General features: G+C 47.4%; 1 protein-coding gene across 1 annotated transcript; it reads left to right on the top strand.

Moving 5' to 3' along the window:
• Positions 1–5794: 5794 nt before the first annotated feature.
• On the top strand, positions 5795–16899 carry LOC131560182 (biotin-dependent 3-methylcrotonyl-coenzyme A carboxylase beta1 subunit-like). The gene is made up of 13 exons (XM_058808845.1): positions 5795–5817; positions 7263–7790; positions 9386–9582; positions 10449–10627; positions 11423–11503; positions 11680–11858; positions 12588–12780; positions 13806–13897; positions 14082–14238; positions 14753–14875; positions 15248–15390; positions 15726–15807; positions 16708–16899. The coding sequence occupies exons 2-13, from the start codon at positions 7273–7275 to the stop codon at positions 16789–16791; spliced, it is 2028 nt and encodes a 675-aa protein (XP_058664828.1). The 5' UTR covers positions 5795–5817; positions 7263–7272; the 3' UTR covers positions 16792–16899.
• The last annotated feature ends 85 nt before the right edge of the window (positions 16900–16984 follow it).

The following is a 16984-nucleotide window of genomic DNA, read 5'->3' on the forward strand; positions in this document are numbered from 1 at the left end:
GGGGTATTTGTCACCTGAAATGATTCAGCTGTGGCCATCAGTGCTGAATGCTGGAAAAAGGATCCAGTCAAACAAACTGGGGGAAATTTGAAGGGCTCTTTTATGCACCAACAAGGCTGAGAGCTGCAGTAGGTGAGCCCAGCTCAAAAAGATTCTGAATCAAAGGAACTTTCCCGTGCCGTAGGGGTTCCAAGGAAGCTTTTTCCTTGAGAATCCCAGCCCTCCCTCTCCAGCCCAGCTGAAGGGCTCCCTGCCGAGCCAATGTTTCTCACACTCAGCTCAATGAAACCAAGGCTCTCAGGGGGAAGATGATCCAAGTGCCCTGGAGAGGAGAGGTAACCCAGGGGGGGCTGCAGAAACCAAACCCTCCCACCAAGCCTTTAGAATGTACCTTAGCACTTCACAGGCTGCTCTAGCTCTGATTTTCATTTTCCCCTCTTTTTCTGGCTTCACTGGTTCATACCACAGACATAATTTTTAGTGCACCAAACTCAGCAAAATATGTTACCAATAACTAAAATTATTATGAATATACCAAGGGATTATGTGCAAATCAAGGGTAAAACAATTCCAGTCTGAAGAGGCCACAGAATTTTCACAAAAATCTATTCATTTTTAATCATGATTCCATTTGAGCTGTAAATATTCACATAGGGGTTACCAGCAGGAGTAAAATAAGATACTTGATGTGTAAATCCATGGGTTCTTAGAGACTGGGGGGTTGCAGCCCTGATGTTTGCCAGAGGCTGAGATGCTGAAGTGATTTTTTGGAACCCCATTTCTGTTCTGTCACTGCAAAATGTGAATTCACATGGTACCAATTACTGGATCTTGGACAAAACAAGTAGCAGTGAGAAGAAACCCCTGTGGTTTTTATGAGAATAGTAAGTAGAAGTCAAGAAAACACTTCATGCCAAGTGGATCAGGAAAACAGGAACTGGAGGAGGATTTTCTGGTATCACTGCAGCATCTTGTCTGTGATTTTCTATGTATTGTTCCTTAATACTCAGTTTTATTGCTGAAACTTTGCACCATAATTCAAGGCAGAGATATTTTACAAATCATGGCAAATTTCATGGAGTTCAAAGCTCAGAAATGAGGTTTTTGTTTTCAAAAATGTGGTACATGATTGTAAAACTATCCAGCTTTGCTGAGGACTTTGCTGACGCAGAGTGGGGCTACTGGCTAATGGGGTGCCCCAGCTCCCACAAGGAGGGTCAGACTCTTCAGGCAAACTTATTTATCCACCAGGATCCTGGAAAAGTGCAGAAGAGGGAACAGAAAACCACTTGCAGGGCTTTTCCCCCTGATTTTGGTACTGTATCGCTCTGGCCTCTTTCTGTGGTGAGCAAATCACAGTAAATGGTATTTTTATCCTTTTATATATTACATGCTTGCAAAAATTGCTGACAGAAACTGCCAACAGGCTGCTCTAATCACTATAATGCTGCTTCACTGGCAAAAAAAAAAAAGCCTTTTTGCTTTAACCCAGACCATCTGCTTTGGGGGCTTTTAATGATGCAACTACGCTGGCATTTACAGAATGAAAACTTCTCTGCTGTGACCTCAGAGTGGGGGATCAGCTCCAAGGGGATGGGAAGGAAGGAGGGGGATGTTGAACTGGTCTGAAGGAGACAAGAGATGCATGAGGAAGGTGTGGAGCTGCAGAATTGGAACACATCTAACCTCAATTCTTCTTTCAAGCAATGTTTTCCCGGAAACAAACGCGTCACGTCCCCCCAAAGGTGCTGTGAGTAACAGCAGCTCCTACAGCATCGATAGGATATTTACTGAGTGATTCAGCCCCTTCCTGCAGTGTTTATCTGCCTGCCCTGACCACATCCAGTCACCAATTACTAGCTGGGAATGGCCTTACAAACCCATGGGCAAGGCACTCCAAAGCTCGGGCACGGCCTGAGGCTTTGGTGTCAGCGCCCGGTGCCAGGGGTTTGCACAGGGGAATAAATCCATCAGCGCTTTCCTGGAGTTTGCAACTGAATCTGCAGCTCCTCTCACCCACAAAGAGCTTTTGGATTACCTCAGAACACTCTTGGTCAGGCCTTTGAAGCAGGGAGCAGCAGATCTTCACACAGTTGCTGCATTTCAAACTGTACAAGAGCAGCTGCTCAGAGGATTCACATACCTGGGCAGCTAAAACCAACAGGTCTGGGCCCATGAAAGTCATTTTGCTTCCAATTTGGCTATCATCACCACTTACCTGCATTCTCACAATAAAATTCTGTTCTTTACGGTTCTCACCAGTGCAATTTAGGACAGACTGGCCCTGCTACAGGGAATTGTACACCCTATTAATTCTGTACACACTGTTAGTTATGTACACGTTATTAATTATGCCTTAATCAGAAGATGTTCCTCTAAGATAATTCTTCTCTTTTTGCTCTGTGCACTTTTTGCAAGAGTAAGGCAAACCAGAAACTCACATTTCTCAGTGATGGAAACAAGAGGACACATTGTTTGTCTTCTCCAAATCAGCTGTGGTTCCACAATTGGAGTTATTATGGGATTATTCTTGGGATTGTCAGCTCTTTGTGGCAGCAAGCTGAGAAGCAGGGAAGGCTAAACTGGAGTTTAAAATACTGTGATACTGGTAAATGATGTGGAAAATAACTGTGGCTAAGGGTTTGATGCTAATACATAATTTTTGAGAGGTGTTGTAATACAGCTGCTGTCTCATACAGCTGTGATGAACAAATAGTGCACAAAACTTCCATGACTCAATGGACCCTCATCTTTTGGCACAGCTGGGGAAGACATCCCTGGATCTCTGTCTGGGGATTCATAAAACCCCAAATCACCCAAAATAAGAAGCTGAGTAGTATGGGAGCATATGATAAAACCCTCAGGGGGAATGGCATTTACTTACTGAGGGTCAGGCTCCCACCTTCTCCTGTATCCTCCAACTACTTCATTTAACTCCTTGTGTTCTCTTGGATCTTCCAGCAATTAAAATAAATAATCTTCTTAATATTTCATATCAAGTCCAGACTCTCCCTCAGCACACCACCCAGGCTCAGCTCTTCCTTTGGGGTAGATGCAAACAAGTGAGATTCTCACACACATCAAGATAGAATTACTGTCTTATCAAATTTGTTTTGAGTCAAATCTATTTTAGAATGATGTAAGTCCTGAAAAACGCTGCAGGACTGTCCAAGTCTGTTAGCACTTCTAAGTAAACAGAAAAACCCTGTTTTAATTTAGCCCAATTTCCAGGCCACCATGGTCAGAACCCAACTAAAAGCTCTTTGGGCACTAAAAAACAAAATCTAAATATGAAACAGAAGCTCCACAAGGAGGAGGGCTCTGTGGGAACCCTCCTGCCTTTGGTGTGACAATCCAAAAAGTGTGTTCTGGTTTCCCCCAGCATCCGGTGCACTCCAGCAAAGTTTCTAAGTTTAAGCTTCATTCAAAGCTTCAGTGTTCCTTAAATGGCACAGCTCAGCTTGGCTGGCAGGGCTGCAGCTCATGGTAAAGGAAGCCACCACCACATGAACGTTTTCCCTAAATGCTGCTCTATATAGTCTCAATGCTCAGCTCAGGAGTGGCTAAAATAAGCTCCTGAAATAACAACTTCAAACACTACACAAGGCTGCAGCCTCTCACAGGGGCTGGGTTTGCCTACCTCAGGGTGCCTGAAACAAAGGATGCTCCATGCCTTGACAGGAGAGCAAGGCTGAGCCCAGCTGGAGGACTAACATAAGTCAATTAGGATCCGTTGGCTCTTAATTAGAGGATTTGTTATTTATCCCAGGCTGCCTCCCGGTACCAACTGGTGGCTGACGCCTTCTCTCTGGGATAAACAGGCACTCAGAGATGTGGGGGCTGTTTCTTTCTCCTTTAATCTGAGCAAACAGCATTTAACTTTCATGAGAATGAAATCAAATTACTCTTCTAAGCCTGAGTGAAAACGCCTGTTGTTACATACAGCAAGTTCTGCCTGTGACACTGATTCTATCTGCTGGAAAACCTGTAAAATAATAAAGAATCAGTGATACATTTAGGCTGGAAAAGAGCTTTGAGGTCATCAAGCCCAACTGTTAAACCAGCGCTGCCAAAGCCACCACAATATAGGCCAAGAAACTAACAGCAAATGGTATTTATAGGAAATCTGCACATTAAAATCACATATAATGAAATTGCTATGCAACATCAGTGATTCAGAGATGTCTCCTATGGAAGCCTAACAATTATGGAAAATGAAATAAGCATGAAAATATAATTGGACAAGAGTCACTGATACATTCACAGAACAGAGAACTCAAAAATCTCATGAATCCAGGGAAATTATATGGGTCAAGTTTAAAAGGAGCCCAGAAACACCAGGGAGCCCAAATCTCACTTCAAACACATATCCAAAGTGTTTGCATCTGCAATTCCTCCTCCAGAAAGCTGAGCACCACCACCAACCATCTGAAATCCAGACTTCTTCAAATGTATTCTGCTTTACATGGATTTCTGTCACCACTCCTTCCTTCCCCGTTACCACCTGCACCACAGAGAGCACAAAAATTCACATGACATCCCACAGGAAATGCAAAAGATCTCTGTAAAGCTGCGCAGTGACTCTGTCTGCTCTTCAGCTCTTCACAAGTTTCTCAAAGTGTTGGGAGAAAAGAGCTCTGGCTACACCAGGGAAGGAGGGGAGAACTAAAGTGAGCAACAGCCATCCCCAGAAATGCCCCAAAGCAGCCTGAAAGGTGCAGCAGCTGCTGGATTAATGCATGGGCTCCATCAGGAACCTCTTGTGGCTGGATCAGTCCCCATAACGTCTGCATCAATGGAGAGCTCAGAGCCCCTTGCAGGGCCTGAAGGGGCTCCAGGAGAGCTGCAGAGGGACTGGGGACAAGGGTGGAGGGACAGGACACAGGGAATGGCTCCCACTGCCAGAGGGCAGGGATGGATGGGAGATTGGGCAGGAATTGTTCCTTTGGAGGGCTGGCAGGCCCTGGCAGTGGTGACTCTGCAGTGTCTGTGCTGCCCTTGAGTGCTGCCTTTGATGAGGCAGAGCATCTCTGCCCGCTGCTCCCGGGGCTCTCCCTGGTCCAGCACAGACCTTCTCCCTGTCACAGGGCTTGGGACAGCCACAGGGACTCAGGCACATCCTCCGGGACAGCTGAAGCCACCCAGGGCAGCGGCACCTCCTCCCACAGCTCCACCTGAACTGAGCTTCTTGCCACAAGGGAGCACAGCACTGAAAAGTGTCCTGTCTGCTATAACTGTAAAAGGACAGCAAATATTATTTTAAATTATTATATCTCAGGAAATTTTAATTATTACCTTCAGAAATTTTTAATAACATATATAATGTATTTACCTACGAATTCCAGCCCATGCTGGATACTTTCACTCACGAACATATTAGTCATCCCTTAATTATTGCTACCCATCCTTATTAATATGTATAATACAGATAAAGAGCTCCCTGGCAGGGATGCATTTTAATGAAGGCACTGAAAGGCAACACACAGTAATTTCTAGAAGGTTGTGCCATGGTTGGCAGTAGCAAACCAAAGCAGCCCAGAGATGGGATGAGGTGTGGAAGGAGAAAAATCAAATGCGTTTCAAAATTCTAATGATAAACTGAATTTCAGAGATCACATCTGGGGCACAGGGCACACAAGGAAGGGGATACTCAGGGCACAGGACACCCGGGGCATGGGACGGCAGGGACAAAGGATGCACATGGCATAGGACACTCGGCGCACAGGACACCAGGGACAGAGGACACCGAGGGCACAGGACACCGGGGGCGGGCCGCCCTGCGGAGCCGCCCCGACCGGCGGGCGGGGACCGGACGGGGTAAGGAAGGGGCGGTGGCGGCAGGGTCGGCGGGGCCGCGGCGGGCGCGGGGCGGGCGGGGAGTGGGGCCCGCGGGGGCCGCGGAGCTCCGGCCGAGGGGCCGCGGGCCCGCGCTCCTTACCCGGCCCGGGCGGCCTCGGTGCCGGCCCCGCCGCGCTCCGCAGGCCCGGCTGGGCCCGCCCGGCCCGGCGCGGAGCGGGGCTGTCCCCTCGCGGCGGCCGTGGCACGGCAGGGACCGGGGGTGTCCCCTCACGGTCCCCGCGGGTACAGGGGTGTCCCCCTCACGGCCCCCGCGGGTGCAGGGGTGTCCCCTCACCGCCTCTGCAGGAACCGGGGTGTCCCCTCACAGCCCCCGCAGGAACCGGGGTGTCCCCTCACAGCCCCCGCGGGAACAGGGGCGTCCCCTCACGGTCCCCACAGAGGCCGGGGGTGTCCCCTCATGGTTAGCGCGGGTACAGGGGCGTCCCCTCACGAACCGCGCGGGAACCGGGGTGTCCCCTCATGGTCCCCGCAGGAAAATGGGGGGTTCTCTCCCGGCCCCGCAGGAACAGTGGGTGTCCCCCTCACGACCGACTGGAGCCAAAGTGGCTCCTCATGACCCCCGTATCAAAGGGGGAAGCAGGGGTGTCCCCTCACGACTCCTGCGGGAAGACGGGAGTCGGGAGTGTCGCCTCTCCACCCTCGATGCAGGGCTGGAGTCAGAGCGTCCCCTTATGTCCCCTGCGGGAACAGAGGTGTCCCCCTCACGGCAGAATGGAGTCAGGGCGTCCCCTCATGTCCCCTGCGGGAACAGAGGTGTCCCCCTCACGGCAGAATGGAGTCAGGGCGTCCCCTCATGTCCCCTGCAGGAACCGGGGTGTCCCCTCACGGCAGAATGGAGTCAGGGCGTCCCCTCATGTCCCCTGCGGGAACAGAGGTGTCCCCCTCACGGCAGAATGGAGTCAGGGCGTCCCCTCATGTCCCCTGCAGGAACAGAGGTGTCCCCCTCACGGCAGAATGGAGTCAGGGCGTCCCCTCATGTCCCCTGCAGGAACCGGGGTGTCCCCTCACGGCAGAATGGAGTCAGGGCGTCCCCTCATGTCCCCTGCGGGAACAGAGGTGTCCCCCTCACGGCAGAATGGAGTCAGGGCGTCCCCTCATGTCCCCTGCGGGAACAGAGGTGTCCCCCTCACGGCAGAATGGAGTCAGGGCGTCCCCTCATGTCCCCTGCAGGAACCGGGGTGTCCCCTCACGGCAGAATGGAGTCAGGGCGTCCCCTCATGTCCCCTGCAGGAACCGGGGTGTCCCCTCACGGTCCCCGGGGCAGGGCAGGCACCGGCGGTGCCCTCTCATGGCGGAATGGAGTAAGGGCGTCTCCTCATGACCCGCGCCCGAGGCGAAGGGGCCGCGCTGCCACCCAGCAGGAGGAACCTGCTCTTTAATTCCTATCACTCGTTTTCCCTCAGTTCTGGGGCGATGTGGAGCCCGGGCCTGCTGTGCGCCCTGGGCCGGCGGCTCCCCGGGCCTTCCGTGCCACTGCGGCCCCTGACCTGCCTGTTCCAGAGTGAATATCGGGAGAAAACCCCGATCCACCTGCTCCAGAGCGAATATCGGGAGAAAACCCAGATCCGCCTGCTCCAGGAGGAGTATCAGGAACAACCCCCGATCTTCCTGCTCCGGAGGGAATATCGAGAGAAAACTCCGATCTGCCGGCTCCAGAGGGAATATCGGGAGAAAACCCCTTTCTGCCTGCTCCAGAGGGAATATCGGGAGAGAACCCCTTTCTGCCTGCTCCAGAGGGAATATCGGGAGCTGCTGCTGCCGAGGCAGCGCTGGGGAAGGACACAGCACCTGCCTCCCCGCCGGTTTTTAAGTGATAAAACCAAATCTAGGCGCCATCCCAAAACAGTCCCAGTTCTAGACGGACGTGTCCCCGCCGTGTACCGACATGTGTTCCAAGAGAATTTAAGGAACAGCGAGGCTGTGATTAAAAGGTAATAAAGCGGTTTTGTGGGGTTTTTAGAGCGTTGCTATTTGTGACATGGTGTAAGAGTCACTCACGGGCACTTTAGGGATTTTTATCATGGGACAATACTTGCCCCATGGAGCAATGTAGCTGCTCAATCCCTGGAAGGCCAGGTTGGACGGGAGTTGGAGCAGCCTGGTGTTCCTGGATGAGCTTTGAGGTCTCTTACGACACAAACCAGTCCATGAAATGTTGACTGAAATACCCAAGGTGCAAACTATTTGAAACAGTGCCATGTGTTGTTTTGCACATATTGCCAAGAAATACTTTTTCCAGACCTACGTAACATTTGTTGCGTGTTGCATTTTGAATGCAAAGACGTAAATGGTGACACACTCCTGACAGAGTAGGGGATGGGTGCTGCTGTCCATCATCATTTACAGATGAAACGACAAATGTGTTTTATGCGTTCGTCCCGAAAGATCAGATGGCAAAATTGCAAAGGCCTTTGTTCAGGGGAGTAATCCGCGAGCTGGAAGCAAAGCTTTGGAAAACACACTGTGCCCTCCTGTGGTGGCATTGAGGACATGAGTAAAATCCTTTTCCTTCGAAGTTTTTCCAGACTCCATTGTGTGCAGGGAGCCCACCCAGACCACAGAGTCACACCCAAAGCTCTTGGCTGGATTATTCCCAAGAGCAGGTGGAACATGGAGGCTCATGCTGAATTAGGACAGGCACATTATGATAGCCTCATTATTATATATTATATTATTAGCTTTATTAAACAGTTTTTTGGATAACAAAAGTGAAACGTTTGCTTTAAATAATAGACCTTTGCTTTTTACTACACCTTGGAAAAACAATAATCTGAAAATGTGAATTTATCTTAATTTTCATGCGATTTGTGTGAAAACTGTGCAATATATTTAAGCTCAATCTGCTAAAGGGTAGCTTGTAAGGAAAATGGTTTGGGTCAGGAGGGCCCTCAAAGTCCATCCAGTGCCACCCCTGCTATGGCAGGGACACGTCCCACTGTTCCAGGTGCTCTAAACCCTGGCTTTGGGCACTGCCAGAGATCCAGGGGCAGCCACAGCAAAGCTGGGAATTCTATTCCAGGGCCCGCCCACCCTCACAGGAAACAATTCCTAGTTCCCAATGTCCCATCCATCCCTGGGAGCCATTCCCTGTGTGCTGTCCCTCCATCCCTGTCCCCAGCCCCTCTGCAGCTCTCCTGGAGCCCCTCCAGGCCCTGCCAGGGGCTCTGGGCTCTCCCTGGATCCTTCTCCTCTCCAGGGGAGCACCCCCAGGTGTCCCAGCCTGGCTCCAGAGGGGCTCCAGCCCTGCAGCAGCTCCACGGGTTCCTCTGGACAGGGCAGGATGAGCTTCTCATCCACCAGCACCCCAAATCCTCCCGATCTCCTGTCCATCCCTTCTCCCACAGCCCGTGTTTGTGTTTGGGATTTTCCCAGCCCAGGGCCGGACCTGCACTGGGCCGTGTCGAGCTCCTGAGGCTCCTCCAGCCGCAGCTCTCCCCTGTCCGTGTCCCTCTGGAAGCCATCCTCCCCTCCAGCGTGTGACCGCAGCTTCGTTCCCGTGAGCGAAACTTTGGATTTTCCCCATCAGGTACTCGGAGCTGCTGGAGCGGGTGAAGGAAGGAGGGGGAGCAGACGCCGTCCTGCGGCACACGCAGCGCAACAAGAAGCTGTTCGTGCGGGAGCGCCTCCGGCTGCTGCTGGACGATGCGGATTTCCTGGAGCTGTCCCCGCTGGCAGGGCTGCACATGCCCTACGGGAATGTCCCCGCTGCCGGCTGCCTCACGGGTAACGGCGTGCTGGGGGCTCTGAGAGGGAAACGGGGAGGAAAGGTTATGGAATGAAGGTTATGGGGTATTTTGGCATCTGAAGTGCTTTCCTAGGAAAAGTGAACGCTGGTTTTGTCCAGTTCTTATTCCCAGCAGGGAGGAGTTCAGCCACTGCTGTTTTACCGTAATGGGAGAAGCTTTTGAAAGAACAGTTTTTAATTTCTTCTAGATTTAGTAATTCCACTTACCACTCACTAATTTTTGTCTCAAAAGATGTAGGGTGATGTGTCAAATCAGCTGTTGCCTCTTTAAGGAGAGAGGACAAAGTTACTGTGAGAGACAGGAGCTGTGACATACATTTGGAAGTGTTTTTCAAATCACAGACAATTGCATTTTCTATGCAGACATTGTCTCTTTAAACTGGAACAGCTCTTCAAAATGAAATTTCAATGAAATTCAATTTCATTCAATATCAGCGAAATTGCATTTTGAAGAGTGGTTTCAGTTCAAAAAGTAGCTAGAAGTACAGTATGAAAACCCTTTTTATCATCACAGATTGTTATGCTTTTCAGTTTTATAGGGGTAATTTTTAATTGCCTTCCCTTTTATCTCAAGGGATAGTTACAGTGTATTTCTTTCTGTTACATTGTCACCAGAAGTAAGTAAATTTATTTGAGGTTTTTCTGTCATTTGGATTATTTTTTAAATACTGTCATTCCAGAGAAGAGTGTAGATTTCTTCTCTGTGTGGTATTTTCATATTAATTTGGAGCTTCTTGATGTAGCATTACTGAGAAAAACGCCTGAAAAAGTTAAAAGGTTTGCCCCCCTTGCTTTACCTATTGCTTTAGAGAGCCCTGATAACTATCTGTGGTACTGCTTGCAGGAATTGGCAGAATCTGTGGGATCTGGTGTGTCTTCTTTGCGGGTGATGCCACTGTGAAAGGAGGAACCCTTTACCCAATTGGAGTGAAAAAGCAGCTGAGAGCCCAGGAAATTGCCATGGAGAACAGGCTGCTGTCTGTGCACCTGGTGGACAGTGGGGGAGCCTTCCTGCCCCTGCAGGTACTGCTGGCACTCTGCAGAGCACAAAATATCAGTGTTTATTTCAGCACCTGGGCTAGCCCTGCGCCTCCCACCTGAGCAGAGCTTGGAAACTCCAGTGAGTGTGCTGAGCTGCTTTTGTGTCTGATAAAGTGGGAGGTGTCTATTTTCACTCCAGAGTCTCTAAAGTGTTCTGTATTTTATTGTCCTGTTTGTGCCAGTGGTGCACTAAGCTCTGTGGCCTTTAAATGTAGAGTTTTTGCAAATCTGACTGCAAAATAAGAATGTGAACAGGTTCTTCTATGAAATGCAGAGATCATCCTGTCATAGAGACTGTAGTTGTTCTCTCTCCAGCGGAGGGCAAGCACACAGGAGAAGTTACCTGGAATTTTAAAGTTAATTAAAGTTATTAAATTTTAAAAGTTACCTGGAAGTTAACCTGGAATTGTATCCAAAACTAAGCAAAAAATGAAACTGCCAAAGGGATTTCACAGATGAAGTAGAACTACCACCCTTCCCTTCTCCACATTTACGGTCAGTTTGTGTAGAATATATTGATTTCAGAGAAAAGTCACAAAACTTAACTTGTGCTTTCAAAGCAAATAGGTATTTTTGGGGTATTTGACAACGTATAAAGGAATAAATACCATAATGAATGCTGTATATGAAATATATGAAATATTAATCAGGAGTGATTATTGATGGGGACCTTCCCAGTGTCAGTTTTGGTGTGTTTGGGAATGAATGGAGTAAAGAGGAAGCATCAAGTTTTGTAGTTACCATTAAAAATCCCTTTTACTTTTCCTTGCCCCTCAGTCAGAGCTGTTTCCTGACAAGATGCATGGTGGCAGAGTTTTCTACAACGAGGCAATCATGTCTGCCATGGGAATCCCTCAGGTACAGTGGCATGGGGGGTGCAAGGGGGTGTAGGGAACGTGTAAATGGGTAGTAAAATTTCTGGTTTGTTCCCCAAGTGCTGTGATTTAGCACTTTGTGCGTTTCTGAAACAACTTTGGGCTTGGCTTTGCCTTTCCTGTCCCCTGTCCAGCACTGCTGTGTGTGTGTCCCCTCAGGTGGCCGTGGTGTGTGGCTCCTGTGTGGCTGGAGGTGCCTACGTGCCCACCATGGCCGAGGAATCCGTGATCATTGATAAAATTGGGATGCTGTTCCTCGCTGGGCCGCCCCTGGTAAGAGCTGCCACAGGAGAAGATGTCTCTCCTGAGGAGCTTGGAGGAGCCAGGCTTCACTCACAGTAGGTGGAGATTTCTCAAAAGCAGGGAATTCAGCACGCTCAGCCTGAAAGGAATGTGAATTGGCATTTCAGAGCAGGGCTGAGAGTGGAACCTGTGCTTACACTGGCTTGCCTTCTCAGGTTCAGGGGTTTGGGTTAAATTAGCCAAATGGAAGTAAAACGAGGTTATTGATGGGGTGAGGCAGGGACTGGACAGGTTGGATTTGGATCTCTATTGTTCCACATACTTCTTGAACGACTTCAGGCAAGTAATTTCCTCTGTCCCTCACAGGGAGCAGCTACAGAAAAGGGATGCTATCTCCTCTTTTCCAAGTGTTTTCCAGAATACACATATTTAACCCAATTATGCTACATGGAATACATTCCTGTCCTTGTATCTTGGCTGCAACCACTTAGTTTGAAATAATTCCTGAAGTTTGCTTTCCTCTTTTCCCTTTTGATATTGTCTGCAACAACAGCATCGCAAAAAATAAATCCCAAGGTCTTTCTTTAATCCAGATAAACACAAAAGTCATGGGGAAGATCAACTCCTTACTATGAATTTGATTTGGGATTGGACTGCCCAGAAATTCCACTGAGTGACTGCTTTCAGCTCATTCATACAGAAACAAATCACACAGTATTTCCACAGGGCATTTGGAGACTCTCAGCTCTTTTCCTAGAGTTTGGGTTTTCTCTCAGGATATAGAACTCATTAATTCAATGCTAATTAATGTCTCTCTCTCCCAGAGTCAGTGGCTGCAGTGACCATTTTGCACCCTCAGAAAAGGAGGCCTATGAGTGCATTCGTAATATTGTCTCTACCTTAAACTGTGAGCCGGTGCCAGAGCAGGACAGGGAGCCTGACAGTCCCTTGTACAGCCCTGAGGAGCTCCTGGGCCTGGCACCACTGGCTTACAGCTACACTCTTCCTGTCAAACTGGTAAGGGAACAGGGATTTCATTCCTGCATCCTTCACTCTGCTCTGTCCCACAGCTCCAGGTGTTATTCTGAATTATTACCTCATCTGTTGCCAGCCTGTCTTAAGCCTGAAATAAAGCAGGATGGCAACAGTTCTGTGGGATTATAGAAAATATTTAATTTTGTTATTAAAATATTTATAAGAAATAATTTATATTTATTATAGAATATTTAAATGTTTATTATAAAAACATTTAAATACCTGAAATCCTGCTGGAGATAAAATAATCCAGATTGTGCCAGTGTTGCCCAGCTGATTCCAGGCACTGTTGGGATGCTTGCTTTATGTCTTGCACTGTGTTGGCTGCCTTGAGAGCATACACCCCTTTCATGTCTGTGTTTCCCTTCCCCTGCCTTTTTGTTTTTTCCCCCCAAACATTCAAATAATGTAAAAGAAATTATGAAATTATTGACTGAAAAAACAACACAGCTCAAATCACACTTGTTTGACGTTGGGATGGAACTAAAGCTGAAGCAGAGACGTGCAGAGGTGCCCGCGCTGCTTCCTTTGTGTTCTACATGAGATTTTGTCTCCAAGGATGTGAATGCAGTACCTTTTCCAGTAGTAAATCCCTGCACTTGAGGGAATTGACTGTAGAAAGCTTTGAAGGCAGCTTTTAACTGTGTTGGAGAGAAGCATGAGCAATATCAACCAAACATTTCTTACGCACAAAATCTGAAACTGCACACGCTGGGGTTTGGTTTTTGCTTTTTTACATTTTTATGCACAGGAACAGCTGTGCTTTGTAAAACTAAAATAATTTTGGAGTTGGCCTTTGTCTTAAAATACACAGTTGGTAATTAAACTAAACACAAATTGGATGGTTTGTGCATATTGAGCATTTAGCAAGTCACCCAAAGACCCTCTGTGCTCATCTTGCATAACTCAGGTCTGCTGCTGTTTGAACAGAGCATTTCTTTTAGCAGAACTCTTCTATTTTCACCTCAAATTCTCTAGTAAAGTCAAGTCTGTGTATTTGTTTGCAGATCCTGAGCCGGCTGCTGGATGGAAGCAGATTCCAGGAATTCAAGGCTGCCTATGGGACAACATTGGTGACAGGATTTGGCCATGTGGGAGGGTATGGCTGGGAACATTCCCCATCCAATTGGCTGCACATGCATTTCTCAACAGCTTTTGTGGCCTCAGCAGGTCCCACACCACTCCAGCCATTCCTAGGGCTCAAGAGGGAGAATCATGGAATTGCTGAGGTTGGAAAGGACCTCTCAGATCACGGAGTCCAACTGTCCCTGTTTGTTCTGTAGGCACTTGGTGGGGATAGTGGCCAGCAATGGGGAGCTGGCTCACGATGCTGCTCTCAAGGGCAGCCACTTTGTCCAGCTCTGTGGCCAGAGGGGAATTCCCATCCTCTTCCTCCAAAACACTGCTCCACAGCCAGCAGGGCCTGCAAGCATCTCACAGGTATGGCATGTTTGCTTCGATGCATTTCCAACAACTCCGAGTTCTTGTTGGGCCTAAAGTTACATTTTCAGAATTATTAACGGTTAGGAAAACTGTTTCTTTAACCACTCTTGATGAAGCTTTGTAATGACTTTGCTAACAGAAAGATTTAAGAACATTCTCACTTGAATTTTAAGCAGGCCTGGATGATGCTGGTATAAAATGATACTGTTCAGTTAGCAAGGCAAGCTGGAAAGTTTGGTATTTGCAGTGCTTTTTGACATTGAAATACAGGTTATTGATTCCTCTGCTTACTCTGCACTCTAGAAAATTGGCTATTTCTCTTTTGAAAGTGAAGGCATTAAAGCCCAGTAGGATTTGTCCTAGGCTAAGGAAAGTAAAACCTCCATCAGATCCCAGATCTGTTTCTGCAGAATTGTAAATAAATAAATAATTTAGAAATACAAGTTTGTTGGGAATGAAGACAATCTAGAATAAGGTCTTAAAGGATCTAAAATATCTATTTTTATTCCAGGCAGAGGCTCATTCCAACAGGCTGAAGGCCCAGGCCTCCATGATGGCTGCAGTTGCCTGTGCTGCTGTTCCCAAAATAACCATTGTCATTGGAGGCTGTTTTGGGAGTGACAGCTACGTCATGGTATGGGTGGCAGCAGCCCAGGGCTTGGGGACACACCTGTCACACTGCTCAAGTGTCACTGCATTTCTAAAACGCAGCTGGGGAACTGAGCTCTGAACTCATGTTTAAGTAAGAAATGCAACAATGCATGTGATTGCTGAGAAGCAAACATGGAAGAATCAAACATGGAAGTGCTTGGAATTCAAAATGAAATATTAAAATAGAAATATTGAAGGCAGTGGGGAGGTGGTGGTTCCTAGCACAGGGTGTCTGTCCTCATACAAATCCACCTGTGCTCCATCCCGCCTTGCCCTTGGTGGTTTCATCCCACAGACACGTCTTTATGATTCATCTCAGTGGGTTTGTTCTGTTTCTTTGGTTTTTTCCTTGCAGTGTGGGAGATCGTTCAGTCCAAACTTTCTGTTCCTGTGGCCCAATGCAAGAGTTGGTCTTGTGGATTCTCAAAATTTCCCCACAGTTCCACCAGCTGGGGACTGGACAGGAGAGGAACTGGAGCTAAAACAGCTGAAGGCAAAGTAAGGACATTCAGTATCAACCTGACAGGGATTTCATGGTTCAATTACCTACTTTTGTTCATCTTATAGAGCAACACATCCCTACAAATGAAACAAACATGGATCTACTGCAAAAATATTTTAGATTTCCACACAGTTTAATGTCTTTCTGTTAGGGTCTTCCTGTTACTCAGAATGGTCAGCTTTGTTATTTGCTGCTTTCTGACTCATTTTAACAGCAGTGCTGCCCATTCTCTTCAGATGGATGGATTTGCCTGTTTCATCTGTAATTTCTTTTCACTGCTCTGCTGTTTTTATTGTGCTTTTAAGCCTGTTCAGTTCTCTGCCCTCTCCAGGTTAGAGGAAGAAAGCAGTGCCTTTTACTCCTCTGCCAGGCTCTGGGATGATGGGATCATCCTACCTCAAGACACCAGAAAGGTGGGTTTTCCTTTTAGGCCATTTTGTTCTCCAGTCTCACAGTGGGTGAGCATGACTCACTCAGGGTTGGCAATGTGCTGAATCCAGACCTGGGGCTCCCACTTCTCACTCCATGGAATTTCTCTCTGTAATTCTCATCCTTGCTCTTCCCCATTAGTTTATTTAAAAAGTTTCTCTTGAATTGACCACAGCATTTCCTCACTGAGCCTCTCCTTTGAATTACCATAATTTGAATCTGCATCTGAATCCCTTTTTTTCCATATAATTACCCATATCTTCACTCTTTGGAGTTCAGGCTCCTCAGAATTCCTTTTGTTTCCAAAACATTCTTTTATCCTGGGATGTTGCTTTTTGCAATTTTCTCTTCCTGCTTTAAATTTGCTGTGTGCATTTGGGATGCTCCCCTGCCTTTTTATTGATTTGAAATTGGCAGAAATCCCTCCCTCCATTAGGTTCTTTCTGAAAGCTGCTGCCTTTGTTCTTTTATTTTTCCTTGTTAGATTGTTTATTAGCAATAAAAATCTTCTCTGCATTTCTGAAGTTTGTTTACTTGAAGATCTCAATCTGTCCTGGTTTCAGCTGGGGTTAAATCACAACACAACCCTTCTAAATATGGTGCCTATTTTTGGAACTATGTGGATGGTAAATATTTTCATGGAGTTTATGGGAACTTTGATAACAGAGAGCACCAAGAAGTTTCTTTAGTCCTGTAGCCCTGAAATTCCCACTTTATGAGCTACACATGAAAATAAGAGAGAGTTGAACTGTTAATTTTACCTTGTTCAGTGTTCCACAAACAGAAGGAACAAATAAAAATAAGCTCAGAACTAATGAGTTGTACTGGTTGGGTTTTGTTTTGTTTGAGACTCATTGTTTATATTGGTTTTTGTTTTTAATTAGGTGATTGCCCAGTGCTTGGAGATCATGGAACAGAAGAAGTACCAGGCTGTGTCTCCCCGTCCCCATCCCATCATCAGGATGTAACTGCAGCCCCCTCAAACCAGAACCCTCTACCAGAACTCTGAGTATAGAGGTTTTCTAATGCTTTGATACCATTAATAAAAGTGTTGAACAATTGAAGACAAACAAGAATCCCCGATTTTGAATCTGCTGGCAGGAAGTTTTTATTCTCAACAATAACCTCTTTTAACATCAGCAGAAAGTTTATTTTGGGAGA

The sequence above is a fragment of the Ammospiza caudacuta genome, chromosome 7 (genome assembly GCF_027887145.1).
Source record: "Ammospiza caudacuta isolate bAmmCau1 chromosome 7, bAmmCau1.pri, whole genome shotgun sequence".
NCBI lineage: Eukaryota > Metazoa > Chordata > Aves > Passeriformes > Passerellidae > Ammospiza > Ammospiza caudacuta.